Consider the following 13,834-nt stretch of genomic DNA (forward strand, 5'->3'; position numbering starts at 1 on the left):
AATTTGCTTTTGCTTTAAATTGCTGGTATAAATTACGATGGTTTAAAATTGCTGAAATATTAATTAATGCGATAATTTATACCCTGTTTTTCGTTTAAATTGTATCAGAGTATCAAGTAATTAAGTTTCACAAGTCCGACAATATGGTTCACCTTAGCACCATATTAAAATTCTGCAGCAAATTCAAACTATTTTTTGATTCAACAAGCTTAAATATTTTTTTAATAATGTGCAACTTACTAAATAAGAGTCACTACCACCAGCTATGCTAATTCCCAGTTCATTTTTCTTATCTTTCTTCAGTACAATAGTAGTTTCAACGAACTCTTGTATATTGCTTAGGGCTGCAAATGAAGAAAAAAAAATTATTCCATACATAAGAAATCAAAAATTAAATTTAACTATTTAAATCAGAATAATAAATGAATAACCATAATGTTTCTTTGGAAGAATTCTGAAATTAATAATACTCAATTATTTTATTTACTTTTATTTTTGTAATATTAATTGAAACTGCAAAAGATTTTTTAATTTTCTTATCGTTCTATCTTTTTTTAAAATAAACTTCTGAAAAAGTAAAAAAATGTTAAGAACTAGGTCTTTTTTAAAACAATGTTGTTATTAGACATTATTAACTAGTGTGATAACTATGTATAAAAATTAATAAAAATACATTTTGCATTTAGACAGGATGTAAAAAGAAGAATGATAAAATAGGGTTATTTCCATTCTATTTAAAGAAAAAAACACTTCAGATAAATTTTATACCAGTATTTTTTAAAGCATGATTAAAATATTGCTTATTTTAATGAGCAAAAAATTAATTTATAGTATAATTAAATGTTTTAATGTAATTTATCTTAGAATTTTAAGCGGATGGAAAATCTATGTAGTTTTTATTAGTTCAATTTTATTAGTTTCAATTATTAAAGTCATTGAAAATAAATGGACACAAAACAATGTAAAAAATATTTTTAATAACATTAAGAGAATATCTTATTAATATGAGTGAATTTCAAAATATAACTTTTGATGCAAAAAGAAATATCATTTAGAAGTAACCCATGCATTTTAATAAAAATTTATCGTTAAAAATATCAGAGCTAGTAACAAAGAGTTCATTAACGTTAAATGCTTAATGAAAATAATAATGCTCATACAATTAAAAAATACTAAACAAAATACATAAGTACATTTTTTTAAAATCATTTTTGAATTTGAATTTTTTGGGAATGAAAAATTTAGAAATATTACAAATAATCAAATGTAAAATAAAATATGAAGGTGTGGCGTACCTACCAATATAAATATTAAATACCAATCCACTAGTATATAAGACATGTTAACTTGATTCTATTACGAGGTACCTTTTGATAGATGAAGGTTGACATAGCCGTTATAACATAACTCCCCTCAAAGGGATAAAAACACCGCACTATTTCCCAGGCTTTTATTTTTCAATTGTAAATCAATAAATTTTTGTTCGAATAATTTGTAAGTCTAATAAAGATATATTTTATATATAAAGATACAAAGATATATAGATATATAAAGATATATTGTAGTTTTTGAATGATAATTTATTTGGAAATATTAGATATTTAATTCACTAGGCTAAGTTTCCTTTTCTAACACTTTCAACGAACCTAATAAAAAATTTCAAAAGTCTCATTTTTATTTTTAATAAGTGTAGCTCTATGAATTGAATTGAACTAATCATCTATGTGTTTTTGTAATGTAAAATTTAAAAAAAAATCATATTATGTGTCTAATGTGTCTTTTTAATGTGACTGTTTTTAAAAAAATCATAACTAACCAATCTCAAATTACAGTGTGATATTGCTCATCACACTTTTTCTCTCTCCACCTCTCTTTTTTTTATCTATGACTCTTTATAGCACTTTTATTTTTGTTTTAAAGTAAGCTTCCATTTAAAACTCCAGATGTATCTCTGTGTGCAAGCCATAAGCAAATCATCTCAGTTTATTTTCTTCCCGATGTAAGCTTTAAACCATTTCACAACTTTTTGGATGAAAACAATCCAAGTTCTAATAGTAGTCTAGTAGTTTCTTTAGAGAATTTTCAAAATTTGCACTATAAATATAAGTGTGACTTGTAGCTAAGAATTATTGAGATATAGATATAAAGATAAATATTGAAAGATGAGATTTTAACATTTTGGATGAAAATAACGGATGTTTAATGTGATTTTGAACGTGGATTCCATTTGTTTGAAAATTCCTAAACTGCAACTCATAGTCATTTTTTTGTGTGTTTCGAACACACACAAAATTCTAAGTCTTGTGAGAAAATAACAGATGGTAGCAAGAATGAAATGTTCCTAAATAATATCTAATAGATTTCTACGCTTCTGTTTTTTTTCTCTTTTATTATTATTATAAAGCTAGAAATTCCTCAAATTTCCAAAATTCTAATAATTCTAAGCATAACATATGAATGAATGATCATAAATGTTAAACATCAAACAGACATTTTATGAATTTTATAAAATATTTCAATAATGTTAATAAAAAAAACATAAAAGTAAAAAAGTTTGTAAATGTTAGTAAAAATAAATTCGATAAATGTAGAAAAAAAATAACTTCTATAAATGTTAGTGTAATTAAGTTCGATAAATGCAGAAAAAATAACTATTATAAATGTTAATAAAAGTTATTACCATTGAAGTCATATTTAATGGTAATAAATTTTGTACTTAAGTAATAACTATCTGAAACGTTAAACATTCAACCATGATAATGCTTCAATAAGATCAGAAGAATTTTAATTTTCCTTAAAATGGAAGACAAAATAGTTATATTAAAGAATGTTAACGTGATTTATACTTTTTTCAAACACATGTAGTCAAGGTGCCACATTTTCATTTATTATGCAAAGTACGGAAATGTTTGCAGCAAAGTAATTGAGTCGCCACACATAAGATATAGTTATCATCAGGTGATAGCTTTTTGTCATGCAAACCAGGTAAATATTGATTAACATAATAAACAAATTGTAGCCTGAATACATAAGCAGTATAGATTGAAAGTTACTTGGAATGACTGTTTCAGCATTTCTGTACATTTAGTTTTACTCTATATGATGATAATAATGATTTAGATATGAGATTATTTTTATGGAAGCTTTTAAAACATGAGTTTGTTGTTCTTGAATTTAAATGAATTTCACTTTTACTTATTTAATACTTCTCACATTTTTTTAAAGAAAAATATCACTTATCTTCTAAATAAAATTAAATTTTTTTATTAATTCCAGACTTTTTTTTCTCACTATCTTCGCTAAGTTAATACATTTCTCTCTGGTTTAAATAGTTTTTAGTTCAAAATTTACGATTCGAAATGACATATTGATGAAGAGATTCAGTGAAAACTAAGATATCCATATTTATTATATAATATAAATCTATATATTTTTTTTAAAAAAATAAAATTTGTTTTATTTTAATTTCTTTTGAAAAAAGTTTTAATTATTTATCTTAGCATTTAAAATTATTTTTAAACAATTAAATTTAATATAACTCATATCAATATGAAATTAAAAGTTTTTGCATGTAAGAAAATCTTAGACAAATTCAAGGGGAAAAAAGTAAAGTATTGTACACTTTTTCTTAATAAAAAAAGCTTCTGATATTTTTTTCTTCTCTGAAAATCGCGGGAAAGTGTTAAACATAATCAAAGCTATGAAAATGTGAAAAAAATCAATATTCATACCTTAAGCTGTATTTCATATTCATACGTTTACTAGAATTTGAACTTCTGCTCTCTCTTTAATTTTCGCTGTCATAAAAGCTTTATTTTATTATTTTTGTAAAAAATATCTCTTTTGACAAGCTGTATTTCAATATTTTATTCACATATTCCTAGTTACATTTATTAAAATGTCAATGTATTTTTTTTATTACGTGAAGGTTATTTAATCTAAAAATGAAATTTAAATATAAGCATTTTGAAATAAACGTGAAGCTTTTTAAATCTGAAAAGAGTGAAACGTTCTTGCAGAATTCATTTAGTTTTTATTCTTGCATCAATGACCTGAATGATAATGTTGGTGCTTAAGATTATGTTGGTACAAAGCCGGGATAGCCTGGTCGGTAGGGCGCTGGGCCCATATCCAAGAGGTCGTGGGTTCGATCCTCGCCGGCCGAAGACTCCCCATGTAGTAAATGGTGACTGATGCACGTTAAATCTGTCGAGTCTCAAAGTCCTCCATGTTCCCACAACAAATCAATACCTCTGGGGGTACTGATCCAGGAGTTTCCTTGTCTTCTGGATTGGTTCAAAATTACAAGGCTACGGAGTTGAACGTTAGTATAGCTCGTTCACCAGGAGTTGGCACTTGGCTCCGCCTTCATCACGTGGTATGCGACGATACTATTTCGCTATTTTTGGGAGAAGGTTGTGAGCAATCCTGAATAATGTTGCTATTTGGCGATCGTTTGGCAAAAATATTTATTTCGCAAACTTTATGTGCATTTTTTTAACAATGAATATTTCATAAATTTGATGATATTTTACACTATTTTTTATGATATTTCTTTCTTTTGAGTGAATAGTTTGTCCTTTATGAGACATTTCGCTGGGAGAACAACAGTTTTTAAATTTAAACTATATTTAATTAGCTAGTGTAACAAAAGGTATATTAGCAGATGATAAAGCAAAGTAAGTGAAAAAGAATTCACACTATTTGGCGCAAATTAAGGGTTGTCTCAATTTCAACAACGGAGATGTTTTTCCTCTTACTCCCCGCGCTGAAATAAACTCTGCGTCCGAGGAGGTGGAGCCAAGTCTCAACTCCTGGTGAACGAACTATAGTCGTAAACCCATGAAATTGGGTCGGCTGTTCAACGACGGTTATAAAATAAAATAAGGATATCTTCTGAGTGGATTAAAAAATTAAAGTGTCTTAAATATTTTAGGAGCAAAACGGAAAAGTTGCTCTTTATAGTACTGAAAAAGTCCGAAAAATTTCATAACTCTGAATTGGTAACTTTTGCTCAACAAAGAGCCAAAGGCTTACTACCAGGAATGCATACATTTCTAAAGAAAATGTATAAATTTAGTTTATCGATTCCGATACAATAGTCTTACGATTCCGATATAAAAGCTAGATCTTCGAGTGCTCTTAAAAGAATATCTTCTTCCGTATCAATAGCAACAAAGTATGGATTGATTAAAGATGCAGAATTGACTCTTTTGAGTTGATATTTTGTGTCTCCTTAATAAATCTTTCAAAACCTTAGACACATTGATGCTGTAAAATTTATAAGCTCCAATTCAAGTATTTTGTACAGATATAGACTTGTAAAGAAACTATAACTTTTAAATGATATTACTAGCCCTCAAAAAAAGAAATATTTCTTATAATTGTTAGGAATTTTAGGTATTTTAATAATGACCTATTTCTAACTTCCATAGGATTGTCAAGAAATGTTGCCATAGTCTGTGGAAAAAAATTAATCAATGACTATAGCGCACGATAATTTTGTGGCAAAAATTTGCTTTATTAAAAAGCTACCAAAAGATATCCCAATGTGGTTTTACCTACTCTAAAATATTACCATACACTTTTCCCATACACACACAACAAAAATTTACCATTCGTGTATGGTAAAAAATTACCATAACCAAAACTCATCGAAATATAATATGACATTTTTTATGCCAAACCAATGGCAAATTTTCCTAAGGGAAGAGTCAAAATGATCATTTATTTGGCTACGGTGATCTTCGACGGTTTTATGGAGACTGCCAGCATGACAGATGCCATGGTTATTCGAATTGTCAACATGACGCTCGAGTTTTGCAATAGACGCAACGGAACGCAGATTTATCGCTTCAGACGTTCGAAGCACCGCGCATTTACATCTATCAAGGAAGCCAGATTTGCGACCTTCGAGGAAAAAGGGGATACCAACAAAGTGTATGAGTTCGAAGAAAGTGTGCAGTATGGTTCCCCGTTTGATGGTAAGTCTACAAAAACCAAAAGAGTTTCTCGAACATCAGGAACAAAGAACTACATACTCGATTTTAATTTTGCTTTGGAAATTTGTAGAGATTAGATGCAACTATTGTTGGAATTATCACAAATTGAACCTTTTTCAAAATTGCAGTTTTTTTCTTATGTACATTTAAATGTCAAGAAAAAGTCGATTTGTGTATCTTTTTCATTAAATGGGCACCATTATGTAAACAATGAATCTTTACAGATTTTTGACTTTCTTGACTTTTGATTTTTATTATAGCTACTCTTATACATAATCGTTAATTTTTGGTCTCATCTGCTTCAAATTAAACAGTATGGAGTTCCAATGCCCGTTCATTAGTGCATAGCTTGCACTTCTATCATCGCCATCATTTTTATATGATAATTTATAATTATCTCTGGCTAGAAAAACTTTAACATAACTAAAATTAAACAGGAAAATCATTTTATAACTTTCATTTCACTTTAAAGAAATTTTAAAAATGGGACTATTGAATCAGACTTCTAGACCAGAAAACCATCTTAATTATACTACTTAAGGCTACCTCTAAATACTACCACAGTTAACTACTGTTTCACGCTACCTCTATTAGATATAAAATAAATATATTTTTTCAACCCACTTTAATACCCACATATATTATTTTAGCTGAATCTATCATTTCTAAAATCTTTATAATTAAACTAAAAAAAAACAATTCTCATACTTCTACTTTGAAGTATAAAAAAATTGAATGGTTTAATTAACAAAACAATTCCGTATGAAAATATCAAAATAAACCAACTTCCTTAAGTAATAATAAAACTTTTTTTATTCAATAGATTTCTTTTTTTTTTATTTTAATACACTTTGTCTTATCAAAAAGTTTCTGAAGTTTTTACTTCTGCATTGATGACCTGCAAAAATATGTTAGTGAAGAGATCCTTTAAGAAGTGAAAACAAAGATATTCATATTTCACTTGGAGTATCTGACAAGTTTCCTCTTACTTTCTTTCTGAATTCTTCAGAATAAGAAATCATTACTGGAACCAATTTAAAAGTTTTCTGTACCGTAAAGCTTTTTTTTCAATTGCACTTCATGAAATGGATTACTCTGACTGCGATCAAACATTAAAAAAGCAAAATTCACTCCAGGCTGAGCTTTGATATTCAAAGGATGGAAAATTTTAAATCCGCTTCTATTTTAGGAATTCCGCTTACATTAAAAGCAAATGTTTCTATCTTTCTGTCAAAAACAAAGATATTTGTTATAAATATTGTTTCGTTTCTTTATTCTGAAATTTTTAAAAAAATACGTAAATTCCTCTGAATCTTAAACTCAGAGTTGTCGAGCATTAATTAAAATATTGTTTGTCGAACTATCAATTAATTTCGTTGTACCATTTTATCTCAATGATTTTTTTATTTAAATATTTCGCAATGATATCTTGTCTTTTTTAAAAAAAAATATTACTGATATAACTACTTTTTTCTTATGATATGAGGAAAAAAACATAACAAGCGTCTTATTTGAATAATTAACAGATTAGATAACATTGATTTATGTTAAGAGCTTTTCTAATTGCAATCTAAAGCTCTCAAAAAGCAACATCTATGTTATAGATAATAGTAGAAGTCAATTTAAAAATTCTTATAACTTCTCATTATAAGTAAATTTCCATGAAAAGATTTATTAAACACGAAAATATTTTTCACGACAAATGTAAAAAAAGGAACTAAAAAGGTATATACTGCACAGTCAATAGCGTATAATTTGTTACTTCATGTAAATTTGAAGAGATGGTGCTTTTTTTAAAATCTATGCAATCAGCAGTTTAACTAGGTTGATCTGTTTAAGTGTCAAAATTTGTTTTAATGCTCAGATTACCTAAGTAATCTGCAAATTACATTGACAATCTGTTGATTACCTACAAGACAATAGTGAAAGTGGCAACAAAATATTTGTTGGAGCTAAAATAAAAGTTTTTGCAAACTTAAACTAATCTGAAGTTATTTATTTCAATTTCGGTATCTAAAAAATACAAATTAATACATATAGACAATAAAAAAAATGGTAGATAGAATCAATCATCAAGCAATTGAAAACTAACTGTTGAAACCAAATGAACAAGGGAGAGAGAGAAACAGTACTCGGGATAAGAAATTATTACAGGAAAAATGAACTTTAAAGCTTTAATAGAAGGTGTCATTGTGCACACGTTACCAAGGTAAAATGCTGAAAATGCTTGATTCTGCACTTTAATAGATCAGCCTAAAACATCTGCATATTAGCGAGCAATATGCTCATTAACGACCATCGAGGTTCAGTAGTTGCATATGCACATTTAAAATACCCTATTTCAAAGTTTTCAGCTGTTAGATTTACACCCCATATAATCATGCAGTTTTTCCTTTTACTAAATAAAGCTGACGGAATTTTTTCAGTTTCTGAAAAATTACCTCAACATTTTGACACCAAGGAGCACATGAATTTAAAAATCTCTACAAATACAATGTTTGATGAAATAAATAAATGAACGTGAATTCAATATAAAATTAAGTTCCAATGCAATGCAAAAAAATTTCAAGTAAAATTACATTCTCCCTGAGTGCAGCTTCTGAAAAATCTATTTTACAGTTAAATTCATTTTTACCTTAAAATTTTATACCGTATGTTTCACAGTAGTATTTATTTAATTATAGTGATTAACTAAATATTTCTGTAATAATTACTGTAAGACAGATTTTTTCTATAAAATGTAACCGTAAATATAAATTTTACAATAAAAATACTGGAACTCTGGGTACCAGTAGTTTTGAAACTTAATTTAATCCATTTCTCACGGTGTGTATCTATGATTTTATTTCAAGGAACTTAAGTTTGACTTAAGCAATTGTTTAATTTAAAATTTAAATGCAATTCCTGAGTGTTTTATTATTATTACTATGATATTTTCCATATCACTATATCAGAGAAAAATTCGATTTCTTTTACATTTTTTTAGATTCAAGCACGGAAACCATTAAGTGCAATGCCTTATCTCTGAAAGGACGTATAGAGCTGTTAGGTAAAAATAAAATTCAACATCCATTTACGGATTTCGATGTTACTCATCTTTGAAAAGAGATTTTAAATTTTTGTTCATTTTTGTGTCACTCCAAGAAAAGGAGTGCGTGCTTACAAGTGCAAGCGCTGCATTCTGAAAAGCACTTTACATCAAAATATTGACAACATATGAAAAGATGCTCCATAAAATCTCTCCAGTCTACGCTTTTCACAATATATTTTAGCATATAAAATATTTCTTACATAAAAGAGACTTTCACTATATTTTTCTTGCGTGATATCTTTTATGGTTCTAATTCGATGGCTGATACAAAATTTAGCATTGCTCTACATAAATATTTAACAAGTTATGGATTTTTAAAGTATAAAAATGCCTTTTATAGATAAACGAGATGTTTTGAGCATGCGATATTACTTTTTTTTTCAATCTTTCATTATTATATTTCACAAGTTGTATCTTATTATTTGGTTTTTGCGGTACAATATCCAAAATATGAAGAAAAAATTTTTTTTTCTTGGGACAGATGGTTTTTATAAATTTTGCTTGTATTCCAGTCTATGAACAAAGCAATAATTAAACAAATAATAGTTTTACGTTAACATATTCAATATTTGTATACTTTTGTCTTTATTCTAAAAAATTCAGTAAAATATTTAATAATATTTTGCCTGAAAATTACAGTTTCAGAAATAAAATTCTCACATTTGACGATGCTGCAATCCTTGGGCAATATTTCGTTAATTTTAAGAATCATTTTGTCACTAAATCACGTGATTTGTGATGAAACATGAACTCTCAAATATGTGACGAAAAGGTTTCCTCAACTCGAAACCTCATCATAGTTCATTGTAGGAGAAATTCGAGGTTCCAATCCTGCTTCGGGCGTAACTATAATTTATTTTTCCCTTCTGACTGTCCTTGTTTTGTTGTTATGCCACTTATATGGTGCTCATGCTAAAGTAATTATTAGAGAAGTTCGATATATTCGAGGTTTCTCCAACGAGGTTTCTTTTTTTCTTCTTTTTTCTTTAAAAAAAAGAATTATGAAATATTTATTTAATTTTAACGAAATTCATTTTCTTGAAGAAGTTTCGCCACTTTGACGAAATGTTTGCTCGGAGCATATGCTAGGAAACGGTTTCGTCAAAAACGAAGAAAGTTTCGTGATATTTGAGTATCCATTTTTATAGTGTAAGGGACATAAAAAAACATTTATCTGATATCATCAGAAATTATTCTTCTTATTTCATTTTCACTCCACTAGATTCAATTTCTGTGCAATTTTCAACGAGAAAGCTCATTTAGAAATAAAGTTTTTCTGATCCCTGTAGTTTTGCTTCTGTAATTCAGTGTGAAATATGATTCACTAAAATTTTTCTTTTGTGGTACTAAAAAACTCCAGTAGTTAGTAAATGTTACAAAAATCAATTAACCTTTTAAGTTTTTTAAACAAATAATCATCTCTCATTTGTTTCAAGGCTCGTTTGCAGACAAAATAACCATATTCTTTGTTTAAGTGTTAACGTATACGCCGAAGAGCCACTGCATTATGACCACCCTCCATCTATAACAATGCGCTCACCAGGTTTTCATGGTTTCTCACCCAGGAACAACGTTTTCATGGGGCACATTAGGACCCATAATCCTCATAGAACAATCCCTGACGTCTGTAAGCTACTTGAACATAGTTGCAGACCAGGTTCACCCATTCATGGCAACAGTTTTTCCTGCGGGGGATGGTGTTTACCAACAGGATAATGCACCATGTTATAAGGGTCGAATCGTCATGGATTGGTTCGAGGAACATTCCAGTGACTTTCAAGTCATGTCCTTGCCCCCAGATTCACCTGACCTTAATCCAATAGAGCATTTATGGTCCTACTTGGAAAACCAAATTCGTGCTGCCACGTTACCCCTTCGCAATGTGAAGGAATTGCAGGACCAGTTGGTGAGCGCTTGGTACCAGATACCTCAGACTACCTATCAGCACCTTGTGGAATCAATACCACGGCGGGTGCTAAGCAGTTTTGAGGGCTAAAGGTGGTCCTACATGTTATTAGCAGGGTGTTCATAATGTAATGGCTCTTCGCTGTCTATAGTCAGATAAATATAAATAAACAATAAGCTTTCAGGAATGCTATACTTTTTAAAATGGTATAATTTACCTTTTAGAGGCAAAGGTAGGCAGGCGTGTGCGGGCGAAAGTCTGTTATGAGGAGCAATCCTCCTACTGGTGTCTGGAAGAAGCACAACCTCGTATGGATCATCTGCTGAATCATCCGCAAAATGCAGCTCCTCCAGATCCATAGCCTCCACCCACTGCCCATCACACGTCTTCCCCTATAAAATAAAAATAATGTGAATAGGATTTAAAACTACAGAAGGTGAATTTTTCGTTACAAGCAAATGCACTATTTAATGTGAAAATAGCAATGAAATTGATTCCACCATAATAATGTAGAATAACTTTTGATGTCATAGTTAACACTGAATGTTGATTTCAATAGCAAGATATCAAGGAGGGACAAAATCAAATGGCAAATCCTTTTGAGGCTTGCCACAGGATTTTGTAGTAGATCTTTTTAAGTAGGAATGAAGATGACTTGTTCAGAGGATGCCCAGACGTTTACTATCCTTTTAATTAACGAAAGAAATCAGGCGAAATGATGTTCGATTCACATTTTTGGTATTGATAACAGAAATAATTAAAAATAGCTTCTCTTTTTCCTTTTTTCCCCGTTTAAAATTTGCCCCGAAGTGGACTGATCGTGAAGATACGTTGCCCAGTAGAACACCGAGGTCAAGCATCACTGGCTGCGTTAAGTAAGCGGGTGGGTGACCACTTTGATCAGCCTGCGTAGGAACCGACGGTGTGCGATATCGTTCCTCATTAAACTGTTCTACCATAAAGTGTTCGACTTCGCGCGCAGGGCTCTTAAAGCAAGGGAGTCATCACCTCTGCAGAGGATCAAAATTGCGGTGGCATGTCTTAGGATCATCCTCAGGGATGTTTCCCAGAACGTCGCCGATAGCCGATTGTGCAGCTCAAGTGCGATGTAAATAAAGTTCCTACCTGCAGTTTAGAATTTCGTTCAGAATTTCATTCGCAGTTTAGAGCAGCAAAAATTGTATTTTCCAAAAAAATGTTGCAATATTGAAAATTTAGTAAGTTTTAGGTACTATAACTGCAGAAATATTGCATCTTTTGTTGTAGCAATTTCAGGGTCACTCGAAAAGTTCTCAAAATATGCCGTACTCGTTACATCGAGTTTTGCCGGATGTTTCATACACTATCTGTTCTGTTACAGTTTTTTTTTATTTCGAACTAATATACTTAAACTAAATTATTTTCCTTACTACAGAAATATCTTAACTGAACATAGTAACAATTTACTCCAGTATTACTCAATAGCAAAGGCACTGAGAGCTAGATAATAGCACTGGGGTTCGATCCTCGTCATCAGTAGTAACTTAAAGACTTAAAGAGCATATACCTTCAGATCGATGAGTACCAGCATGTCAGTAAAGTAAAGGCAGCCTTGTTCTCAATAGTGAGCACATTTTTTTTTTACAAAATGATTGTGTAGCTCTAGCCTCCCTAAGCCCCTGACTCACAAAAGGCAGTTCCGGGATTGCTTTTTAAGAAGTCTTTTTAAGTTCATACTATCTTTAAAAAAAACAATATAATATATGAGATGCTTCAATCTATTGTAATAAAATTCCTGACACGGTTAGTTACTTTGCCACTGTTTCCTTTCAATAGTAACTATATATAAACTCTTATCCTTAAAATATGGCTTATTCAATTAAAATTTTAAATGGGCGCCATCAATTATCGAAAAAAAATCCATTATGTTCTTCTGAAAGATTTTTGCAAGTTCTTTTATTTTATAACCGTCGTCGAACAGCCGACCCAATTTTGGGTTCACGACTACCGATGTTCAACTTCGTAGCCCTTTGATTTTTAACCCAATCCAGAAAACAATGGAACTCCTTGATCAAGTATTTCGAGAAATTTGCCTTTGTGGAGGACTTTTGTTGATGGAACTAGCCCGCATTTGCGTTATATGAAGAGGAAAACCACAAAAACTTAGCACTGATAGTCTGATGGCGAGGAGACGTTAACCCAAGATCCTCATCTACCAAGATAACCCATCTACAATTGAGGATATTTTACGTCAGCAATGTGGTTGGTGCAAGGTCGGGTGCGGAATTCGTTTCCTCCAGCCATTGCTGGGATTCGAACCCGGTTCCCCTCATAGGGAGGCGAGTGCTCCATCCCCTAAGCAACCACAACTCTTTACAAGTTCTTAAAAGAAAACATACTTCTAAAGATTCAGCGAAGCAAAATGATAAAATTATTTATTTGCTTGGTATTCCCAAATCGCTTTTCATGTGCCCCATACATAAAAAAAAAGAACTTAAATACCTAAAAGTAAATACATTCATATATTTTGTAGTTCCATAGAATATTTGGCACAAAGTATTTATTAGAAGTGATCATTTTAGTTTAGTTTCAAAGTTAATTTTTAGAGTGCTTGAAATGCTTTGAAAACTAATGCCTTTTGTTCAGTAAACCGTTTACTATAATACCATTAATTTCAAAAGTAAATCTTAGTCATCTTGCACTGACATTTGAAACCGCTCCTCTTCCTTTAAATATATTTCAAATTCACTCCCAGCCATTGTCCTAACGTTACTACAGGATAATCCTTAAATACCATTAATTTACACGTTATCACAGCCAAATAATCTTCAAACTCTATCATTGCGTGGAAATTTG

The 13,834-nt window shown here is 30.2% G+C and overlaps 1 protein-coding gene across 3 annotated transcripts in view; it reads right to left on the bottom strand.

Moving 5' to 3' along the window:
- Positions 1-13,834, bottom strand: part of LOC107455136 (multiple PDZ domain protein) — a 100,269-nt gene that overhangs the window by 19,956 nt on the left and 66,479 nt on the right. For all 3 annotated transcript variants that reach the window (XM_016072601.4, XM_071183861.1, XM_071183860.1), the window contains exons 2-3: positions 11,217-11,391; positions 241-344 (exon numbers count right to left, since the gene is read on the bottom strand). In XM_016072601.4, coding sequence (XP_015928087.1) covers positions 241-344; positions 11,217-11,358 — 246 coding nt within the window. In that variant the 5' untranslated portion in view covers positions 11,359-11,391. The remainder of the gene's footprint in view (positions 1-240; positions 345-11,216; positions 11,392-13,834) is intronic.

Source organism: Parasteatoda tepidariorum, chromosome 10, assembly GCF_982258835.1.
Source record: "Parasteatoda tepidariorum strain Cologne lab strain chromosome 10, Ptep-v5.0, whole genome shotgun sequence".
NCBI lineage: Eukaryota > Metazoa > Arthropoda > Arachnida > Araneae > Theridiidae > Parasteatoda > Parasteatoda tepidariorum.